Here is a 24,564-nt window from a genome sequence, read left to right as displayed (position 1 = left end):
TTTTTTTTGGTATCTGCTATGACTGCTGCTTTCATGTTGGAATGAATATAAACCACCAGCAAGGTACAAGTGGCAAGCAGTGGACATACTGACTTTGAGAAAGAGCCAATCACTTCATTCATTATGAGTTATGAATGTACAGATAAAGTAGCTTCCAAGAACTTCACAGTTACCAAAGTACGTTTTTGAAAGGTGCACTGCTGATGGATTAAACCATTCATCTTAAAAACATATGGCAAATTCTGATTTACAGTTGTAAAGGTGAACAACTCTGGCACTCTATCTGAACCATCTGGATTAATCTCAAAATTGACCTCAAAAAGCTCTCCTACTGAAGTGTGTATTATATGTACATGGCTGAAGACCATGTATGAGAAAATCTAGCTTGACTTTTCTCTGTGATGGTCCTTATGCGTTTGAGAAAAATGAAAAAAAAATCATTTTTTTCCCCAAATTCTCAAGGGATAGTCTTGAGCAATTATATACTAAGAAGGTAATTTGACAACCTTGGGAAGCCAATAAACTCCTATATTACAATGTTTTATTCAAATTCATAAATCAATGTGTGGAAGTTATAAATCAGCATTGGGCATTTAATTGTCATAGCAAGGTATCCAGGTAAATGTACAAAACTACAGTAAGATGCTGTTTTAATTTTATTTATACTTATTTGTTGTTGTAATTTCACAGGATCTCTCTTAATAATTGCTAAGTACTCATAGATTTTCTCAGAAAATTTCAACTCAGTATGAATGGCTACAATTTATAACAAAATTGACTTTCTCCTCAAATTTAATATTTACAATTTTAACTAACACACTGTTAAAAATAAGAGGTAGATTCTAAAAAACTCATTCTGGCAATGGGCTTCATAAGTAATACAAACATGTACTTGACAGAGTGCTCAGATTGTGAAGGTGAAATAATGGGAAGTAATTTTACTTTGAAACATAATTTATTTTGAACTTGATTCAAGGTAGGGAATAATTTTTTTTTTAATCACTGAAAATCATACTTCAATAGAGATATTTCCAAAGGATAGTCTTTAAACACTAGGTTGTTGGATGCTAATAAATCTTCAGGATAATTTTTAAAAAAGAGTTCTATGGTCAATTAAGTTGGAAAACTGTTGCACTAAACGAGGTTAAATAGGTCTCTTTGGCATATACTTTCATTGTTTTGCTACTAAGATTTGTGAATCACTATTTCCATAGAGATACCACCTCGGAAACCCAGGGAGAGGTTGCTATGAGTTGAATTGATTTGACGGCAGAGAGTTTGGTTTTGGTTTTAGGCAAATGACTTGGACACTGCATTTCCATACTTGTTGACTTTTTTCTATATCTTATGAATCATTGAGAATTAAATTATCCACATTAGTTAAAATTATAATCGTTATAGCCAAAGCCATTGTTATCAAGTCAATTCTGACTCACAGCAAACCCCATTGGGTTTCCAAAACTGTAAATCTTTACAAAAGTAGATTGTCTCATCTGCCCCCCTTGGAGCAGCTGATGGGTTTGACCCAAGGAACTTCTAGTTAGCAAAATGCCTTATAATTTGATTTCATGTGCTTGACTACTAACTGAATGGTTGGAAGTTTGACTTCACACAACGACACCTCGAAAGAAAGGCCTAGCATTCTTTTTCTGAAAAATCAGCCATTGAAAATCTTATGAAACATTGTTCTACACATGGGGATTTGCCATGAGTTGGAATCAACTCCATGACAACGAATTTTTATAAATAAATTCATGCTTTGAACCATACAGGATTTTAAACCATATTGAAAATTTTTTTTTGGTAATGTTCATTTCCAGATATGGATGAAAATGAACAACAACAAAAAAACCTCATAATTTTTTTAAAAAAATTTTTATTGTGATTTGGGTGAAAGTTGACAGAGCAAATTCATTTTCCATGCATTTTGCTTCATGACATTGATTGCAGTTTCTCTCAGTGTAACAGCTCTCTTCCCACTCCTCCCCATGTTACCTCTTCCCTGTGTCCTTCCTTCCTGGGTGCTCTTGCCCTCCAGCTGTCTCCCTGTGCATACACTGTCCTTCTGTTGTCTGTCCCATGATTGATCTCTCCAAGAAGAATATCTACCTGATGTAAATGTTCAGCCCTGATGCTGGTCTTTGGTTTGGCTGGAAGCCACAGGAGTCAGTTCAATTCCAGACCTGAAGGGCAGTGAAGGGCCATAGTCTCAGGGGTGTTACCAGGCTCTATCAGACCACCAAACCTGGTCTTTTTTTTTCCCAAATGATTTTGAATTTTGTTCCATATTGTTCTCCCACTCTATTCAGGATATCCTACACCGATCCCCCTCTGAGTGGTTCACAGTGGTAGCCAGACACCATTTAGTTCTTCTGGTCTCATGGAAACCTCACAAATTTTAAAAACATTTTTTCTTTTTAAATAATTTTATGTTTTACAGTTTAGGTTAAACTTATGAATAAGATACAGAAACTAATTAAACAAAGAGAGGGGAAACTACTAAGGGCAAAGACTTCCTGATTTTTTTTTAATGGCTACTTACAAAGACCATAAAAGGAATCAGTTGTCTTTTATATGCAGTATAACTAAAATCTCATGGACGTGTGGAGTGGGTCTTCAATGCAACCATGAAGAAATGGCATAAACACTGGAAGTTCCAAGTGAGGGCAAATTTACATAACATCAAAGGGCAAGTATGATTTATCTGTAAAATGGGTGTTCATAACCCCGCGGATTGCCTGTGTACTCCACTTATGCCAAATAGATCTTTAAAACTATGTTTTATATTTGCAGGATTTTACTAATATAATATAAATCTCTATTTGGTTTCACATTGGTCATTTTGTAACTTCATGAATTGTGAAATCTTGTAATAACATAAGTAATGAACAAATCTATTATATCAATAAAACTACCATCAGTATCTGCTAAATTATCACTCCAAAATTATTTAGTAGAAATTAGTGTTATCCCTTCTCTTGTGTTAGGGATAAAAGAACTCCAGATTCATACATATTCTATAAAGACCCTTTCACTAAGCTTTAATAAGGACAAACATAATCATCCAGATGAGAGAACCTATCACACAGTAACATGTGCACGGTGCAGAGGCAAAGGGAACCTGACAACCCACAGCCACGGAGTTTGTTACACAATAGGAACAAAGGAAATCATCCTAAGATCATAATTGGTGGCAGGTCAATTCATCACTGTTGCAGGCAGGGCTAAGGAAGCTGAGGCTGGGGGAAGGACTCTGATTGGGATATATACATAACTGCAGGTTTAAAAAGATTACAGATCGGTTTTGGGGTTTCCACCTGGTTGTCATGGTATGACTCATGATCATGGTGACCATGATTCACCAGGATACCAACTTTTAACTTAAAGTAGATAACAAAACAAAACAAAATAAACTTCACTGCTGTGGAGTTGGATCTGACTCATAGTGATCCCTCCTTGGGTTTCTGAGGCTGTATCACTACAGAGCAGTTCTGGTGGCATAGTGCCTAAGGCATTTGACTGCTAACCAGGGCTGGAGGTTCAAACTCTCTAGCCACTGCTTAGAAGGACGGCTGGGCAATCTACTTCCGTAGTGATACTGCCTCAGAAACCCATCAGAAATCCAAGGAGCGGTCTCTATGAGTTAGATCCGACTCCACAGCAGTGAGTTTTGAGTTTACCACTACTGAAGCTGATTGTCCAATCTTTCTTCTGAGGAGTGGCTTGTGGGTTTGAACCACCAGCCTTCTGGTTAGCAGTCAAATGCCTCAGGCACTATGCCACCAGAGCTCCCAAATTAGATAAATTTATTTTTTGGTAAATCATTAAAGACACACCCAGGCAAGTTCTCAAGTTCTTTGTATAAGCCTGAGAGCAAACAGCTCCTCCTGGGCTTGCCCTGGACAAGTCTGCATAGCCCCATCTCTGGTTTAATAGTCAGTAAGCACTGGGGAAGCACCATGTTGTTGTTGTTGTTATGTGCCGGTAGAGTCAGACCTGACTCATAGTGACCCTTCCTTGGGTTTCCAAGGCAGTATCACTATGGAAGTAGATTGCTCAACCTTCCTTCCAAGGAGTGGCCAGTGGGTTTGAACGCCAGACTTCTGGTTAGCAACATAAAGAACTCAAATGGTGTCTGAACTTACTGGCAAGACTCAAAATAAAGTTAGGGCTCCCATGTAGACCTCAGCCTTCCACAAACCAAGTGCTTCCAAATCTAAGCTCTAATGTATTCTATGACGTTAGAGGACAGGAGGGGATCAGAGGCCAATTGAAAGAATAAGGAGTAAAATATAATGGCAGAAACTGTTGGTAGAGACAAGTTCACATTTCTTTCTTTTCTTTTTAATCGTTTCCAAACCAAACCAAACTGCCGTGGAGTCGATTGCCACTCCTAGCAAACCCTTCTTGGGTTCCCGAGGCTGTATCTCTATGGAAGTAGATTGCCCAACCTTCCTTCTGTTTAATTGTTTACAGTTGCAAATAATAAATTGTGTTTTTTTGCTGTTAAAATTATTTTACCATGGAGCACTTCTTCCTAAGGCTTGAAAAAGTCTAATAGTAAAGCAGATATATTGGAGGCTATGTTTGACAGCTTGGCCCGAGGGTCTCCATGGAGCCCAGTTTGAAAACCATGTTATTAAGTAGTGGATGAGTTGAGGTGTCAGGGATTTGGTGTCCATAGAACTAAACCATAATGGCAGATGCTTTTCCATCACATGTGACATGAATGGCAGCTGCAGAACATTTGAACTAAAGTTTCTCCTCCATCACCTTTCACTATGCTCCCCCCCAGGGAGCCTCTGTGGGAACAATTCTGGTATCCACACCTTATTTAAATTTGACCGTAGGCAATTGCTTTCTTTGGGTACTAAAATATTCTTCATAGTTCTTTTTCTTCTTTCTCTGGCTCTTTAAAATTGTAGCCAATTACCCCAAGAAAAATCTTTCCCTCATCCTCTGCCAGTCTTTTCCATTTTAAAAGAAAGCATTCCGATTGTGAATAACTGTAAAATACTAGCCATACCTGTGCTATCAAAGGAGAGACTTAAATTTTGAAATGAATTAGACATTAAATAAATTTGATCAACTGTAAAAGCCTTTCAGGGAATTTAGGGCTCTATTTCAGCTTGTTTATGAGACTACTTCCTCTTCTGCTCATTTTAATTAAACATGTTCTTCTTCAAATGTGAGCAATAAGTACAATAGAGAACAATTTCTCACTCAATTTTGTTTCCAATTAATTTCTAATATTGGTTAAACCTATATAATCTCCTATAAAATTCCATTACAAAAAGTAATACATTTCAATTGCATTATGGTTGAGTGGTCATGTGGTTTATCCTCAGAATCTACTCTGCTGTATACACAGATATTTCAATCAGTGCATTCTGAGTTGCACACAATGTCCTAAATGCACCTGCTCTTAAACTAGAATCTATTTATAAATTGGGTATTATATTGGGCACTTGTACCACATATACGGGATATATTCCTATTCCAACATTTGGTGATGGTTCTTTTCTGTTTCTGTAAGTTTTAATAGGAAGCAGTGCCACACTTGTGGCATGTGTACTAGTGCCTCTGACATATAAGGCAGCATTTGACATTTGCAGTTACTTGTAGCAGCCAGAGATGGTCATTTAAACACGTTGTCTGCTCTGCAGTCATTTGTATTACAATTGTGGAAAGCTGATGTAGACTGCTTATGCTAGTAGGTAATAATGCTAAATGTTCTCACATTAAGGGTAAGCTATACTTATAATATGAAAATATTTTATTAAATGACTTTTTAGCTGCAAAATTTATAGAACCTTCTTTGCATTTTAGTAATTACTGCTCCAGTGCAAAACTGTGAGGCAAACCTTATGAAATATAAGCACTTTTGGTGCCAGGAAAGGCTTTCTCAAAATATCAGACTTTAATGGACACACTTGGAATCCCACAAACACTTTCAAAAGTAATTGCTAAAGCCATTCATTAATGTCCAGAAGGTTCTCTATAATCCATTCATAAATATAGTAGGCAAAGAGAGAAAGCATTGAAGAACCGATACTAATCACTCTATCTTTTACAATTAATATTAAGGAGAAATTAATCTTACACTAACAAGGCATAAAATAAACTATTCTGCATTACTCAGTGGTGACTACAGTAACAAGATGAACTAAAATAATTAACAGGGTTTAATGTGACCTACAGGAGCTCTGGTAGCATAGTGCCTAAGGCACTTGACTGCTAACCAGAAGGCTGGTGGCACAAACCCACCAGCCACTCCTCGGAAGGAAGGTTGGGCAATCTACTTCCATAATGATGCTGCCTCGGAAACCCAAGGAGGAGTCATTTTGAGTCGGGTCTGACTCGATGGCACAAAACAACAACAATGTGACCTACAAAAGTATTACAGCTATCTGAATCATGAAACTGTCAATATCATTTTCACAGAAGGCCCTATAAACTCATTCTTTATTCAAAATCACATCTAAATAGATTTTCTTTCATGAAAATCAATCCTTATAAATCTTAGAAGTTTCTAAAGGTCCTCATCCCCACTTCTGGTAATCAGGTGAACTGTCTTATGGGAGGTGTTGATTTTTTCCTACAGTAGCATCATCACATGGTTCACAAGGTGGTAATTTCCACAGGCTTTCTCTACTCAGGCTCAAACTCATGTCTCAGGTGCCCTGTAAGTGTTTGTATGGTCCAGGACAGTAATCCTCAAAATGTCAGTGCGCAATATAACTCTCTAGGGATCTTATGGAAATGAAGACTGTAACTCAGTAGGTCTGCAAAGGGAACTGAATTTCTGCATTTCTAACGAGTTCCTCTTGATGACAATGCTTGGTCTGTAGGTCATATTTTGTGTAGTACGGGTTTAGATACCCATTGAAAAGTGATGGTTCAGGTATATTTTTTATAAATAAAGTTTTATTGGAACACAGCCATGCCCATTCATTCACATATTGTCTACAGAAGCTTTAATCCTACATCTGCAGAGTTGAATAGCTGCAACATAGATTATTTGTCTTTCAAATCCTAAAATATTTGCTATCTGGCCATTCAAGAAAACATTTTGTGACAGGTAAATTAGTATAATAGCTGATTCTTGAATTTCTTCATGATCTGTATATTGGGAAATATTTGACAGGCATCAGAAGCAATATTTTAATTTTAGGATTTAGGAGGGCTGTGAATATTAAACAATATGGTCTCAGAACAATCACATTAGACATATCTTTCTGTTTACTGATATTAACAGATAAGAAAACTTTGCAAGTACAATTGAGCTTAATTTTAGAATATTTATTGAGAGTGTATCATGACATAAACTGCCTATAAGAAACAGCAAAGACAAATTTGCTAAGGATAAAGATTGAAGAGAAGTGTCTGGAAGAAATTATGTAGCTCATAGAGGTCAAGACTGGAGCCTCACAGGGATTTTTTGCACTTTATCCAGTTCACCCTCAGATTATCAGAGATTGTGTTATTTATTTATTTTTTTAAGGAATGGTAAATGGAAATAAAGAAAATTAAATAAATATTCCAAACTCCTGATTAAAGGTGTAAATAGAGTTTGGGAAAATGTGAATTGTTAATCCAAAGGCCAAGGTTAAACTGTTATCTGTATCTAGTATTGCACAAATCTGGCAATTCTGAACAGTAGACTTTAAATGTCAATAAAAGAGGCTTATCAATATCAATATTACTGCTCTAACTCAGTGGAATGGATATATTATTATTTTTTCTTTTCCCACTTAGGAGGTAAGGAGACAAATATTTGGTATCATACAGAAAGCTTGTGGCATGAGTACTTCTTATTTACTCCAAAGATTTTAGTTCTTATAGATCTGTTTAATCATTTTTCAAGATGTGATACATAAGGCAGGACACTCTTCTGAAAAAAGAAGTGTCTTAGCCTGATCTTGGGTCAACGACAACTTCAGTGAGGCTCAGTTTTTCATATGGAAAAATTACTCTCTCAAGCTATTCACTCATTCATTCTATAAATATTTATTAAATACCTATTATTCTAGGTGCTTGGGTTTTATCAGCAAATGAAACAGATCATGATTCCTACCCTCATCAAACTACATTTAGGTAAGGAAGATAAAACCAAAACAATAAATATAACAAATAAGTAAATTATATGCCATATTATAAGGTGGTACATGCTTTAGAAATACAAAAGATAGAGCAGGATAAGGGGTATGGGATAGCTAGCAAGGGGCTGGGGAGAACCACATACAATTGTATCATAATGTCTAAAAGGCAATCTTGTTCTTTGCATAAGCTAGGTTACTTCTAAGGTAAAATATCTAGGTTAAATGATACAGATTTTTCCCCAAAATTTCTACCTTTGGTCATTAGGAATTCCATGAATTTCTAGTTAATCCATCAATCAAGAATCACAAAGAAATCTAACAGTGCATAGGGAATGTGTAATTTGGCTTTCGAGTTGAGTGATTTAAAAAATCTGTTGCTATAGTGACACCATCAAAGATTCATACCAAAATAAATATTATACATAATTTGTACTATGTTTTATGATACATATGTGCCAAAAAAGTATTTATGTATCAACATTTTTGCAAGACTTCTTTTCAATAGCTTCTATCACAACAGAGGAACATTTTGTGGCTCCCAAAATAGTCTTTAAGATTTGAATTTCAGAGTATGCTCATATCTCTTTTGAGCACAGATTTGATCATTATAAGGAAGTATAAACATGATAGAATTCTGCCCTGAATTAAAGAAATTGTTTAAAATGGTGATCACAAGTGACATAATGTAGAGTGATATAATTAAACTGCCAAAAGTCAAACTGCTTTATCAGTACAACAACTAACACTTCGACCCACAGATGGACAGCTATGATTAAATAGAAATACCCTAAAGCCACGGTGAATAGGAAATTAGTGTCCTTGCATGAAAACATGTGAGGATCAATTTTATATTCAAACTGAAAGCAGGAAGAGAGTCTTTCTCTCCAAAGCCACTTTAAAACCCTATTTTCACCATCTAGCAAGAAAACTGATTTGTCTAAGAGAATGCACTTGTCCTAGAGACTACAGTCTATAGCATGTCCAGGGTAAAGTAGCAAAATTACTGCATTCCACAAACACTATCAGAATTGGCAGGACGTATTTAAAGAAAGCAGCAATTTCTAAAGCAATCAGGCAATAGAGATTCAGTTTCCCCAGACTTTATCTTGAATAAATATGTTGGAACATCCCATCATAGATCAGACTGAATGAGACAGGAAGAGTGTAGGACAGAAATAGGAACTAAACTGGAAGGGTCTCCTTAGTTAAGAGTCTTAGATCATTTCACAATCCCCATGAAGTTCAGGGTTGTCATGGACCCATCATTTTCCATATATGCTTTTCTCTAAAATATAGTAGTGCTTTCCTCATGCTGTGAACTGACAATGCTAAGGTAAGAAGTCTATCGATTTTAGGCCAATTTCTTTCTTTTTTTTTTGTATTTTCTTTTTAATGGAATCAAACTTTTTTTGTGAGAGTTACAGGATATCTTAAAAGTTTTTTCTAAAAATAAATTGACTGTTAAGTGACTTACTGAATCTCACATGCATCTAATTAACAGATCAGGGTAAAAGTGAGAATATATGAAAGTCATTCTGGAAAATCACAGGTGATGTTAAAAACAAATTATATATGCACAAAAATTTAAAATGTGAGCACTTTCATGTTGAATTCCAGAAGAAACACATTTTTAATGTGATGTTCAGTTTCACATTTTAATGACTAATTATAGTTATATCACCTCAAAAAAGGAAGGGCATTTACATTTTTCTTAGTATCTAAGTTATAACATCTGCATTATTATTTTTTAAGTTTATTTACTTATATTAACTGTAATTTGGGTGAAAATTTAGAGAGCAAATTCATTTTCCATGTAATAGTTCATACACATTTTGTTTCATGACATTGATTGCAGTCCCCATAATGTAATAGCTCTCTTCCCACTTCCTCCCCGTGGTTACCTTTTCCCTGTGTTCTTCTTTCTTAAGCATTTCTGCCTTCTAAGCTATCTCTCTGTAAAAATATTGCCCTTCTGATCTCTCATTGTTGATTGTTCTAAGGAGTATACCTACCTGCTATAAATGTTCACCTTATAATACCTGTCTATTGTTAGGCTGGAAGCCACAGGAGCAATTTAATTCCAAGCCTGAAGGGTAACTCAGGGTCATGGTCTTGGAGGTTTCACCAGTCTCTATCAAATCAGTAAGCTGAGGTTTTTTTTTTATTTTGAGTTTTGTTCCACATGTTTTTTCTCCCACTCAATCCAGGATCTCCTAAAATAATCCGTTTCTGGGTGGTTGACAGGGGTAGCTGGGCACCATCTAGTTCCTCTGGTCTCATAGTCATGCAGGCTGAGGCTTGCACTGTCTAGTAGCATCTGCATTATTTTTATCTATAGACTAAAATACTCAGGTACTCTTCCCTCAGATATTTCTGAAAGTCTACCTATTATAAATACTAAACTTTTCTCCTGTTTATAGTTACCATTGTAAATGCCTGGAATGATCTTAGCAATGCACATATATTTACCTAAAATGATTTCAATTTTAAAAGGAATTTGGGACAAGTTTTTGGAAGCTTCTTTGTAAGTAGAGGTTAAAAAGTTTCAAATAAATGTGTCACTATGATACCTTGATGGTTTATAAATATAATATGACCATATTAACTCATGCCTTCTTTATGGGAGATGATCAAAGTGGTTAAGTGCTTGACTACTACCTGAAAGGTTGATGGTTTGAACCCACCTAAAGGCTCCCTGGAAGAGAAGCCTGGTGGTCTGCTTCTGAAAATCTACTCCAACAGAAGTTATTTCTGAAAGGCTGGAGAGTAACTGCCACATTGCACACCCTCCTTGAAGCAATTTAGCTCATTTTTCTTAAATCATCACCATCAAGAACGTGAGAGAACATTGGCCAGTGCTTATAAATATGTGAAGTAGGTGATTCAGCCTGAAAAAAAAAAACAAACCCACTGCCAAAGAGTCAGATCCGACTCATAACAACCCCTCCTTGGGTTTCTGAGGCAGTATCACTACGGAAGTAGTTTGCCCAACCTTCCTTATGAGGAGCAGCTGGTGGGCTTGAACCACCAGCCTTCTGGTTAGCAGTCAAATGCCTCAGGCAGCCTAAGCCACTATAAACTGACTTCATTCTGTTATAAGAAGATGGATGCATTAAAATAAATTAAAAAAAAAAAAGAAAGGAAGAAGAAGAAATATTGCTTAATGGTGATCATTTTCAGACATAAAACTGGAGTTTAGTACATACTCTGGTCAAAGAGGACCAATCATTGTTCACAAAGTTTTGGCAACTAAAGTATCACTCCATTTTAGTTTTCTCTTTTGGCTTAGAAAATGAGAGTGGGCACAGTTTCCTAAGAATAAATACATACATTTTTCTGTTATTATTATTACCCACCCATTATTATTATTATTATTATTATTATTATCATTATTATTACCCATTACTCCTCAGAAGGAAGATTGCGCAATCTATTTCCATAGAGATACAGCCTCGGAAACCCAAGAAGGGGAGGCTATGAGTCAAATCAACTCAATGGCTGTTGTTGTTGTTGTTGTTATGTGCCGTCGAGTCAAACCCGACTCATAGCAACCCCTCCTTGGGTGTCCGAGGCAGTAGCACTACGGAAGTAGGATTGCCCAACCTTCTTTCCGAGGAGTGGCTGGTGGGTTTGAACTGCCAGCCATCTGGTTAGCAAGCAAGTGTCTTAGCCACTATGCTACCAGAGCTCTCTAAATGGCAGTGAGGTTTTTTTCTTTTTTTTTTTTTTGTATGTGTGAGTTTATTATTATTTATTTCACCATTCTCAAGTCAATGGATAATAAATAGGAAATGTTTAGTTCACTTATTTGCTAACTCTGCACAATGAGACAAGTGGCACCCAATATCTTTTTTTACATATAAATGAGGTACAGTGTGGTTCTCCATAGTGTTCAGTTTAGAACACACTGTTTCTGTAAGCTTCCATTTCCTCTCCACTTCTATACATTTGCACTTTACCCTCCCCCTAAAGACAGCAAATATGCAACATAGAAGAAAATTTGTATTACCATGGCTGTTACATCTGGATGTTTCCACAAGCCTGCCATTTTGATCATAACATGCCATTGCTTGGTAACGATATCCTTGTCCACATTCCTTGATATCTCCTTGTACTTTCATTCCCAGTAACACTTCGACTTTACCTTCTGGTAAAATACAGTCGGACCAGTTCCCCACAGGCTGTGCATTATATTTGTCACAAGGACAATACTGAGTCTCAATCAGGGGGTACAGATGAGAATTTTTACATTTTTCTTTCTTTTTGCTTTTTCCTGGGAAAAGAAAGCATCATGTAATTTATATTGGAAAATAACATGGTTCATTTCAAACATCCTCAAATTTTCTACTGTCCTAAGCTTCCTTTCTTTATTTTTAACCACATTCAGCAGTAATCTATAACAAATGCTATTTCCACACTCCATAGTCTTTCTGTACATTCTCTTATTACTATTGTGTGCTTCACATAGTGAAATTTTTATTTTCTGGTTTTAAAGTAGCCCATTTTGCGTAAGGCAGTAAGTGTTTAGGTGTATTTTATACTCTTCAAAATGATTAAAATTCTCTAAAATGATCATGTGATTTAACTGACTGCAGAAAAAGTATATAAACCTTGTCCTTATAACATGTGCAAAAATATGAGAGAGAGAAAGAGAGAGAGAGAGAGTATGTCACTGCTTTGGACAACACAGCTGTTTTGTTAACTCCAAAAGTAACAGCAGAGTTAAATAGGATTAGGATTAGAAAAATTAGATTTTGGATTTACTTTTCTGACAATGATTTTGGATCTTTCAGTATTTCTCAAGTATAATCATTTTGCCATATTGGTAAGTAATGTAGGAAATATTAGCAATGTTCTAAATGAAGCTATATAATACCAGAATAAAAATATTTGAAATTATTTGAATATAAATAGTCTAAATAAATTTTCTTTAAAATAAAAAAAAATATCTTGATATTAACTTATATATGAGTTTGAAAAATAATATATGTTTAATTATTTTAATTGGGAGATCTGGTGGCATAGTGCCTAAGGCATTTGACTGCCAACCAGAAGGCTGGCAGTTCAAACCCACCAGCCACTCCTTGGAAGGAAGACTGGGCAATCTACTTCTGTAGTGATACCACCTCAGAAACCCAAGAAGGGGTCACTATGAGTCAGATCCAACTCAACGGCATTATACAACAACAACAACAAATTATTTAACTATATTACACATACCATTTATATTTATAATATTGTATGAGTCAGGTCTGATTCAAAGGCACTTAACAACAACAACGTTATGTATATTACATACTATCTATGTATGATTCATTACATATAAATTGCATATATTTATTTCTAACCTTCATTGGGGAGCTCTGGTGGTGTAGTGCCTAAGGTATCTGATTGCTAACCAGAAGGCTGGTGGTTTAAACCCACACCCACTACTCAGAAGGAAGACTGGGCAATCTGCTTCCATAGAGATACCACCTTGGAAACTCAAGGAGCGGTCACTATGAGTTGGAATCGACTCCACGGCAGTGAGTTGTTTTTTTTACCTTCATTGACTGCCTTATGTAGTATTCAATAGTCTTCATATGACAGGTGATTCATTTTATCACTTTTTAATGTTGAATAGTCTGTCATCAACATATTTAGTTGTTTATTCTTTCTGCCACTGACAATGTTTTTCAAATTTACCAGACTCTAGTTTGGTATGAAAGGGACTCTGGTGGTATAGTGGTTAAGATAATTGGCTGCTAACCAGAGGGTCAGTGGTTTGGGTTCATCAGCACTCCATGGAAGAAAGATGGGGGCAGCCTGCTTTCATGAAGATTTACAGCCTTGGAAACCCCATGGGGGCTGCTATGAGTCAGAATCAACTCAATGGTAGTGAGCTTGTTTTTTGAGCTTTGTACGATGGCCCTTGTTTGCTCACCAATATCACTGCATTTTTCCTTATGATTACTTTTTGAAAATGCAGTTTTCAGATAGTGTTAATGGTATATTCCTCATTTTAGGAGAGGAAAGTGAGAAAAAGTTAAGAAAATGAAGTGGCAATCTTTCTTTTTCTCCTCCAAAAACTTTGTTCTAAGTACTTCACAGTCTCTAAACAATCCACTGAAAGTACATATTTATATCAAAAAAGAATCTGCCACTTATTATACAGAGAGTTCAATTCTCAAGGCTTTTATTTTTACTAAGCACACATAATGCTTCTGTAACTGCTGACTTAAATTAAAATACATATCTGAGTATCTGAGAATATGGACATGTTAGATATAAGTATAGCAACCGTAGGCTAATCTTTGCATTTTTCAAATACCCTTTCAGAACTCCATTAGTCTGATTTTTGCTGTGATTTTCTACCTTGACAAGAGTTAGCTTTTTTATCACAATTATTCTTACCAACAATAGTGCGTTTTCTGGTCCTAACTGCACCACAGTCTCCATTGCACGAAGAAAACTTGGACCAGCTGGTAAACTGACAGTCATCTTGGCAGGGGATCTGGCAGGCCTGAGTGAGGGCTGGCACTGGGCCTGCATACTGGAAGCATTCATGTATGCCAGCCTGTCCTCCATCTTGCTTGCGACAAGTAATGGCTAAAAGAAATACAGAAAGCTGATTATAATGAATTCAAAGATCTGTAACTATGCTATAATTTACAATTTTTTCTAGCATTTTCTTAGGCAAGTGAATCCACATTTAATTTTTTATTTGTGGCAGAAATATGATAAAAACCAAAACACCAACAAATTGCTGTCAAGTTGATCCCAACTCATACTGATATTACATGACAGGAATTTTCTTTTAATCAGCAGTAATCATTATACTAATCCTGTAGAGTTTTTGCTTTTTGTGCACAGAAAACTACACACACACAAATAACCACTTAGCATTTAACAGTTTTTATTAGATGTTATTAACCATTTCAATTCATGTAATGTGAGCTACATGTATTAATGAATTTTTTAAGAGACATATAAGTCACACATGGGTTCTGGTAATAGTTTATATCAAATAAAAGATATTCATGTAGGAACTAGGAGACAGGCACCTCTAATATCTGGTTTTATAACACTGGCTACTTTATATTTCTTACCTAGGAAGATCTTAGTGGCAGAAAACTGGTTGAAAGGTTGAGATGGGGAGGGGAGGTGTTGTGGATTGAATTTTGTCTCCCAATAATATGTGTTGTAAATTGTAACCTCTAAATCTGTGGTAGGGATTCCTGGTGATGCAGTGGTTAAGCACTTGGCTAAAGTTGGAATCCACCACCTGCTCCTTGGCATAAAGATGCAGCAGTCTGCTTCTGTAAAGATTATGGCCTTGGAAGTCCCATGAGGCAGTTCTACTCTGTTCTATAGTACACTGTGAGTCACAATCCTCTGGATGGCAATAGCTATGTCCATGGCTATAATCCCATTTGGTATGGGTGGTCTTATGCAAAAGTTGGAAACAAAGAAGAATCACCAGTAGTTGGAAAATTTGGCCTTGGAGATAGAAATAATGCTGGAGATCACACAATAGAATTTTGCAAGACCAACAACTTTTACATAGTAAATACCTTTTTCAATACCACAAATGGTGGCTACACACATGGACTTTGGCAGATGGAGTACACAGGAATCAGACTGACAACATCTGTGGCAAGAGGCGATGGAAAAGCTCAGTATCTTCAGCCAAAACAAGGCCAGGAGCTGATTGTGGAACAGACCATCAACTGCTCATTTGCAAATTCAAGTTGAAGTTGGAGACAGTTAAAACAAGTCCATGAGAGCCAAAATATGACCTTGATTATATCCCTCCTTAGTTTAGAGATCATTTAAAGAATAGATTTGATGCGTTGAACACCAGTGACCAAAAGCCAGAAGAATTGTGGGATGATATCAAGAACATCATCCATGAAGAAAGAAAAAGGTCATTAAAAAGATAGGAAAGGAAGAAAAGACCAAAATGTATGTCAGAAGACACTCTGAAACTTGCCCTTGAGTGGAGAGTAGCTAAAACAAATGGAAGAAATGACAAAATTAAAGAGCTAAACAGAAGATTTAGAAGAGCAGCTTGAGGAGACAAAGCCAATTACTATAATGAAGTGTGCAAAGACATGGAGTTGGAAAGCCTAAAGGGAAGAACACGCTTGGCATTTCTCAATCTGAAAGAACTGAGGAGGAAATTTAAGCCTTGAGTTGCAATACTGAAAGATTCTATGGGCAATATATTGAATGATGCAGTAAACATCAAAAGAAGATGGAAGGAATGCACAGAGTCACTGTACCAAAAAGAGTTGGTTGATGTTCACCTATTTGAGGAGGTGGCATATGACAAGAACCAATGGTATTGAAGGAAGAAGTCGAAGCTGCACTGAGGGAAGTGGTGAATGACAAGGCTCCAGGAATTGACGGGATATCCATTGAGATGTTTCAACAATGGATGCCACACTAGAGGCACTCACTTAGCTATGCCAAGAGATTTGGAAGACAATTACCTGGCTAACTGACTGGAAAAGATCCATATTTATACCCATTCTGAAGAAAGGTGATTCCACAGAATGTGGAAATTATCGAACAATATCATTAATATTGCATGCAAGTAAAATCTTACTGAAAATAATTCAAAAACAGTTGCAGCAGTATATTGACAGATAACTTCCAGAAATGCAAGCTGGATTCAGAAGAGGATGTGGAACAAGGGATGTCAATACTGATGTCAAATGGATCTTGGCTGAAAGCAAAGAATACCAGGAAGATGTGTACTGGTGTTTTATTGACTATGCAAAGGCATTCGATAGTGTGGATCATAACAATTTGTGGATAACATTGAGAACAATGGGAATTCCAGGACACTTAATTGTGCTCATGAGGAACTTGTACATAGACAGGAGGCTGTTGTTCGAACAGAACAAGGGGACACGGCATGGTATAAAATCAAGAAGGGAGTGCATCACAGTTGTATCCTTTCACCATACTTATTCAATCTGTATGCTGAACAACTAATCTGAGAAGCTGAACTATATGAAGAGGAATGTGGCATCGGGATTTTAGGAAGACTCATTAACAACCTGCGTTATGCAGACGACACAACTTTGCTCGTTGAAAGTGAGGATGACTTGAAACACTTACTGATGAATATTGATGACTTCAGTCTGTAGTATGGATTACACTTCAATGTAAAAAAAAAAAAACCAAAATCCTCACAACTACACTAATAAGCTACATCATTACAAATGGAGCAAAGATTGAAGTTGTCAAAGACTTCATATTACTTAGTTCTACAATCAACATCCATGGAAGCAGCAGTCAAGATATCAGACGTCATATAGCATTGAGCAAATCTGCTGCAAAACACGTCTTTCAAGTGCTGAAGAGCACATATGTTTCCTTGAAGACTAAGGTGCGCTTGACACAAGCCATGGTATTTTCAGTCACCTCATATGCATGTAAGAACTGGACAACGAAAAAGGAAGACAGAAGAAGAGTTGATGCTTTTGATTTGTGGTGCTGGAGAAGAATACTGAAAGTACCATGGACTGCTAAAAGAACTAACAAATCTGTCCTTGAAGAAGTGGAGCCAGAATGCTCCTTGGAAGTGAGAATGGCCAGACTTTGTGTCACCTACTTTGGTCATGTTGTAAGAAGGGACCATTCCCTGAAGAAGGATATCATGCTTGGTAAAGTGGAGGGACAACAAAAAATGGGAAGGCCCTCAATGAAATGGATAGAGAAAGTGGCTGCAAAGATGGGCTCAGGTAGAGCAAAGATCATGGGGCTGGCACAGAACCGGGCAGTGTTTAGTTCTGCTGTACATGAGATCGCTATGAGTCGGAGATGACTCGACAATGGCAGCTAACAATGTGAGTGGTCTTTACTATGTTAATGAGAAAGGATTAGTGTAGGGGATATCTTGAGTCACTGTCTTTGAGATATAAAAGAGATTAAACAAATAAGGTAGTAAGCAGAGATGAGGAAGAGAGATGCCAAGGCACATGAAGGTTGGCCCAGGAGAAGAAACTTTAGACCAGGACCTTTCTCCAGAGCCAGCAGAAAAAGAATGACTTCTCTTAGAGCTCGCACCCTGAATTTGGACTTCTAGCCTCCTAAACTGTGGGAAATTAAGTTTCTGATTATTAAAGCACCCACTTGTGGTACTTCTGTTATGGGAGCACTAGATAACTAAGACAGGACCTTAAGGAACTTATCTTGAAACTACATTTACATAGAAAGCACATTATTTTTATTACATTGGAAGTTTATTGGAGAGGGGCCAGTGTCAAAGTCACCTATTTTCACTTCAAACTTGAAATAAAAAGCAAGAACAGAAGCTGCTATCAATCGTTGCCTATCATATCACATACATTTTCTAAAAAGCAAGAACAGAAACTGTTATCAATCGTTGCCTATCATATCACATACATATTCTAAGTTACACTGGCACTTCTTAAAAATGTATGTTCAAATAATTTTAATTCATACATATCATTTCCCCAAAGACATTTGTTCTACTAAATTTTTAGGTAAAAAATAGGTTCACTACTTATTGAACACGGGAGCTCTGGTAGCATAGCGGCTAAGGCACTTGACTGCTAACCAGAAGGCTGGAGGTTCAAACCCACCAGCCACTCCTCGGAAGGAAGATGGGGCAATCTACTTCCGTAGTGATTCTGCCTCGGAAACCCAAGGAGGGGTCGCTATGAGTCAGGTCCGACTCAATGGCACATAACAACAACAACAACAACACTTATTGAACACAGATGTAAAATTGCTTTACAGTAGCCAGCCTTAAAGTAAAAAAAAAAAAAAAAAGTGATATTTAAAGTCTCCTTTCTCTCTCTGTCCCCTTTCTCACATGGTTTTACAAATAATTCATTCAGTTTATGAGGAAACAGTTGAAACATTTAGACCTTAGTCCTAAAGTTTAATTTTCATTGAGCTAGTTTAAATGGCCTCATTCAGACTGACTTACATGGCCTTTCAGGTTTATGGTCTAGGCTGAAGCTGCTGCTAATCTCTGCCCTAGTAGGATTCCATCATCAGGAACTAAGTTGAAAGAAGCTGATGTGTTGACCCTAAAAGGGCCCTGGGTTAGACAATACTCTCTGGATCTATGTAGTAAGATTTAACATCTGGCAGTCTATAGGGTCAAGGAGCCCTGCTGGTGTAGTGGTTAAGGCACTTAGCTATTAACCAAAAGGTCAGTGGTTCAAACCCACCAGCTGCTCCATAGAAGAAAGATGAGAGAGTCTGCTTCTGTAAAGATTTATAGCCTTGGCAATCCAATGGGGGTCTCTATGGGTCAGAATCAACTCGACAGTATGAGTTTGGTTTGTTTTTTTGCACCTAACAACAACAAAGGGCAGCTATGAGTCCGAATTGACTTGATAGAGGGGTTTGCCTTTTGGTTTTAGTCTGGGGCTATGCACTGGGGTGCATAACCAAAACCAAGCTCACTGCCATCCAGTTGATTCTGACTCATAGCAACCCCCTTTGGGTTTCTGAGGTGGTAAATCTATACAGAAGTAGATTGCCCAGTCTTGGTGTGTGTAAAAAATGTAACAATTTTAGCAGTGAAGACTTTCTCTGCATATCTGTACACACCAGATAAAACATTTCAGATATTTCTGATTCAAGCCTTTCTTCATTCTGCAATTATAGGGTAAAAAAAACCAAACCCAACTCACCACTGTCAGGTTGATTTGACTCATAGGACCTCGCCTTGGGTTTTCAAGGTGGTATCTCTACAGAAATAGATTGGCCCATCTTCCTTCCGAGGAGTGGCTGGTAGGTTTGAACCGCCAGCCTTCTGGTTAGCAGTCAAATGCCTTAGGCACTATGCCACCAGAGCTCCCCAAATATAGGGTAGTACTTACCTATTCATTAGCTGCTGATGTCTCTACACTTAGAATGCACAACTTTAACAGGGGCATTTTTTTTTTTAAAGGACACCTGAATTTTAAAGATAGGAAACCCTAGTTGAATGGCCTACATTACAGGAAAAAAACAAACACCCCAAACACAGTCTCACCAAATGGAGAAGTTGACTGGTTTTCTGTGTTCATCATAATAGCCTAAGGTAGTGGTTCTCCACCCTGGCTGCACATTACAGTAACCTGGACAGCTTTTGAAAAATACCCATACCCTTGCTGACTCCAAATATTATGTTCACTTATTGTAAGGCAGGGTCTTTGGAAGGAGCCCTGGTGGTGCAATGGTTAAGCACTTGATTGCTAACCAAAAGGTCAGCAGTTCAAATTCACCAGCTGCTTCACAGGAGAAAAGACCTGGTGATCTGCTCCAGTAAAGATCATAGCCTAGAAAACCCTATAGGGCAGTTCTACTGTGTCTTATAGGGTTACTATGAATTGGAATCCATTGCATAGCACACAACAACAACAGGGTCCCAGGCACTGGTAGCTTTCTAATGTTCTCTTATGGTTCAGATTTGGAGCCTGGATTGAGAGCCACTGTTCTAGTGAGTCAATTATTTCCACCTGCATCAGAGACATCTGAAATGTTATTTATATTGAGATTTTGGCCCCATCCCAGAATGAGATCTCTGTGTGTGGGATATGCATTTTTTTAAAGCTGCTCAGGTGATTAATATGCACATTCAAATTTGAGACCCAGTGGTTCAAGTATTCAAGGAACAGGCAGATTCTGGCTAAGACTTATAGCTAAGATCGAAAGTTCTTTCCTGTCTTGTCACACTGGCACACGGCCAAGCTTTAGAAAAATGGCTGAGCATTTGGGTATGAACTAAGAGAGTTCTAATCTTGGAGCTAAAGGGAAAGCCATCATGGATCTTGAAAAAGAGCATCCATGCAATTTGGAAGAGCAACAATATGGAGTGGTGCAAGACAAACCCCAAAATACAGTATATTAATGGGTAGATACAATGTTTACAGTTCTCACCACACCTGCCATTTGGAAGCAGGATTGGCTCCTTAAACATTTTAAACTTAGTAAACTCCACTAGTTTCATGGACAAAATTATCCCTAGAAGGCTCAAGAAGAAGAATTGAAAAAGAGGAAGACAGACTTTATACTGATGAGGATGTTTAGGAATCTCAGGAACAAGTAATTTTGAAAATGAGAGATTTAACCATATTAGAACCTCAAGTTGTGAAGAGGGCCACACTATTTATAACAAAAATTGAGAAACTAATTTTGAGTTCTTGGAAATGAGACTCATTTTACCTACTCATCCAGTTTGGTTCTCTGAAACAGAGGCTTGAATATAAATCTTTTGAGAAACCAAATTAAATTGCCTTAGGTTCTCCAATCTTTTTATTTCAGAATTGCTCTATCATCCCATTAAGTAACACCAATAAAAGCAAATAAAAGAAGATCACTACCAACACAATTCTAGAAACCAATTTATTTTGTTAAGATCTATACTGTTCATACAAATCTGCAACTCCTTTTCCCATATTCCTGCAGTATGTAAAATCTTAAGTATTGCAACTAGTTGGGAAGAGAATGTGTAGCATTTCCTTATCTGTTCACAGAAACCCACTCAGCACTCCACTGTTCTTATCTGAACTTTCAGACAGTGTACTTTGGAATGAATTACTCATTCAATGTTATCCAAACAAGTAGCAACAGTGCCTTTCATACAATATATTGAAAATTTATCATACATCTCAACTTGTCTGTATTCTGATCTAGAGGAAACACAACAATTCAAACACAGGAATGCAATCTGAAATGAATTTCCTGCTATTAAGGTGAGAAAAATATAAATGCTTGGAAAGGAAACCATCTGGTTTCTCAGCTTTATAAATCTTAAAAATCATTTTTAAGACTCTAAAAACAGGTTGGCTTAACTGTTGAACACATGCATCAGATTTAAGCATGGTCCTAGCACACCAAAAATCTACATATACACAGACAATTGTGTCTGTCTGTACAGGTGGAGCATATCTTGTGTATAATTATTATACAAGTTCTCCTTTGAGCTGAGGCCCTATTAGCAAAAAACAGACCAAGTACATTGACATTTAGTCAGTTCTGACTGTTATATGTTATAGGGTAGAACTGAGCTCCAAAGGACTTAGACTGCATTATGGATAATTCACCATAACCCAAAAAAACCCTCACTCATTGCCATTGAGACCATTCCATCTCATAGTGACCCTATAGGACAGAGATGAACTGCCCTGTAGGGTTTCCAAGGGCCCTAAGTTTTTATGGAAGCATACGTCCATAAAAACACTTCATCTTTCTCAATAGAGTAGCTTATGGGTTCCAACCATCGGCCTTTCGGTTAGCAGCTGAGCACTTAACCACTGTACTGCTTAGGCTCTTCATAATTGACCATAAATGGTATTAAATAAATTTCTTAATGAGATCATCAAATATCAAAATACACATTTTAAAGTAAAATTCCATATTTAACTCTATGTTGCTTATATCCATTTATTTTATGATTTTATTTTATTTACATGGGGCACAACAATTTTTATTTAAGTGTCATGGGACAGGATGCTCCCAGCAGGTTGGAAGTCTATGACTGATATGTGAGCTACACAAGAATAAAGTTAGCCAAGCTTAGCCCATGAGTACTGTGGACATACTGTAAGGGTAAATAAGAAAGCCAATTTCATCAACAAATAAAGGGAGCTAGGGCTATTGTTAGATTAAAAGAAACTTGAGAAATAGACCAACCAAATGAGCAAACAGACTGTGAATAAATATTTTTGAGACAATGGGGAAAAATTAAACATGGTCTGAATTTTAACCAAAACCAAACCCACTCCCCGACTGAGTTGGATCTGACTCATAGTGACCCCTCCTTGGGTTTCCGAGGCAGTATCACTACGGAAGTAGATTGCCCAACCTTCCTTCCGAGCAGTGGTTGGTGGTGGGTCTGAATATTAGATGATGTTAAATAATTATTGTTAAATTTGCTTGGTGTGATAATAATACAATTTCTATATCATAGTGAGCCCCATCCCTATGGTGCAAGTCTGTAAATCTTTTTACAGAAGTAGATTGCCTCATCTTCCTCCCATGGAACAGCTGATAGGTTTGAACAACCAACCTTCTAATTAGCAGCCAAATGTCTTACCCATTGTGCCACCAGAACTCCTTATGTTTACAAAATAGACTAACATTATTTATGGATGATATATATGTATCTTATCTGAGAGTTGCTTTAAAATATTTCTGCAATAATCTTTTCACAAGTATATTGGGAGAGGCAGATGACCAAAAATGGAAACAAGTTAAAAATATTGAGTGAGTGATGAATACATTATCAGCACTCACTGTATTAATCTCTGTTTTTGTGAATCTTTGAAATTTTCCCCAAATTTAAATAAAAATAGATTAATAACTAGAGTAACTAGAATCAATTCCAGAATGCTTTTTATATTAGTTGCATTTTGAGCTATGTTTCTAAGAGGAGAATAATAAAAGTTCATGGGATGAAGATAATTAGATACCATTAGTTTGAGCTTGAAGGACATGAATATCTGTATTATGCATACATGAATATGAAAATTGAAGACTGCTGATTCAGATCTGAAGTAAATCTAAAAGAATTCAGAATACAGTTGCTCATCTTCATTTTCTTGAAGAGGAATAAAATTTCCTTCTTATTCAGGTTATTAAAAAAAAAAAAAAAAGAGTTTTGTGGGTCTGCAGACTACCCTGCAGCTTGTAAGGCCATGTTGTCATCTTGTGTGAATATTCAAAGTAAAATAAATCACCAGGTCCAGATTGTGCACAAAGAAGCTTATTACAGGAAACACAGAGTAAGATCAATGCCGTAGTTCAGTGAAAGCTGTTGGATTATATGTAATAAAGAGTTCAAGGAGTGCTGAAACCTTATTTATTAAATTGAGCAATATTAACATGGCTTATCCCACTGCAGTAGTATCTGAGAAGCCTAGAGAAGAGTATGTTCAGCTGATTGAGTGATGAGTGATTTTTCCTACAGTTTTATTTTATTTAAAAAAAGGCCAGTAGTGAGAAAGAATCAGGGAGAAATGAAAAGAAAAAGCTTAACGTGAGTGGGAGTTAGTTACCAAGAGACCTAATTGTACTTAGAAATAAGATCAAGCCTATACATAATGCATGAGAGCCCCATTGTCTACTAGGTAGATATAATGATCCTGGTCTTTCTGTGGAGAAGAGATTTTTACTGACAAGTTTGTCAAATTATGCTTTCTAATTACAATTTGTTAATACGACCCTGGCAGAACGGAATGAAATGCATTTTTCCTTTTTATTGATTCTAAATAGTTATCAGTGATCCCCAATATCACTGATGCTCATGATACATGTGAAAGTCCTAGTATTGTAATGAGAAAATAATAATCAGCTCCCAGTGGAACAGCTCAGATTGAGGTCAGCTGGATGCCTATTTGGGATCTGGGAAGGGTTAACTAACTGCATCACAACAAATGGAGCATCCAGGAACCATCACAGACACAGAACAGGGTAAAACTTATTTTATGATCTTCATTATAAAAAA

The 24,564-nt window shown here is 36.8% G+C and overlaps 1 protein-coding gene across 1 annotated transcript in view; it reads right to left on the bottom strand.

The window, feature by feature from the left end:
- The window catches only part of THSD7A (thrombospondin type 1 domain containing 7A), a 639,499-nt gene that overhangs the window by 58,514 nt on the left and 556,421 nt on the right, over positions 1 to 24,564 (bottom strand). The window contains exons 12-13 of the mRNA XM_042781429.1: positions 14,496 to 14,690; positions 12,112 to 12,375 (exon numbers count right to left, since the gene is read on the bottom strand). Of these exons, the coding sequence (XP_042637363.1) occupies positions 12,112 to 12,375; positions 14,496 to 14,690 (459 nt within the window). The remainder of the gene's footprint in view (positions 1 to 12,111; positions 12,376 to 14,495; positions 14,691 to 24,564) is intronic.

The sequence above is a fragment of the Orycteropus afer genome, unplaced genomic scaffold, assembly GCF_000298275.1.
Source record: "Orycteropus afer afer isolate SDZICR_OR568_19922 unplaced genomic scaffold, OryAfe1.0 scaffold00119, whole genome shotgun sequence".
Lineage (NCBI taxonomy): Eukaryota > Metazoa > Chordata > Mammalia > Tubulidentata > Orycteropodidae > Orycteropus > Orycteropus afer.
This window is presented reverse-complemented; position numbering and strand designations above follow the sequence as displayed.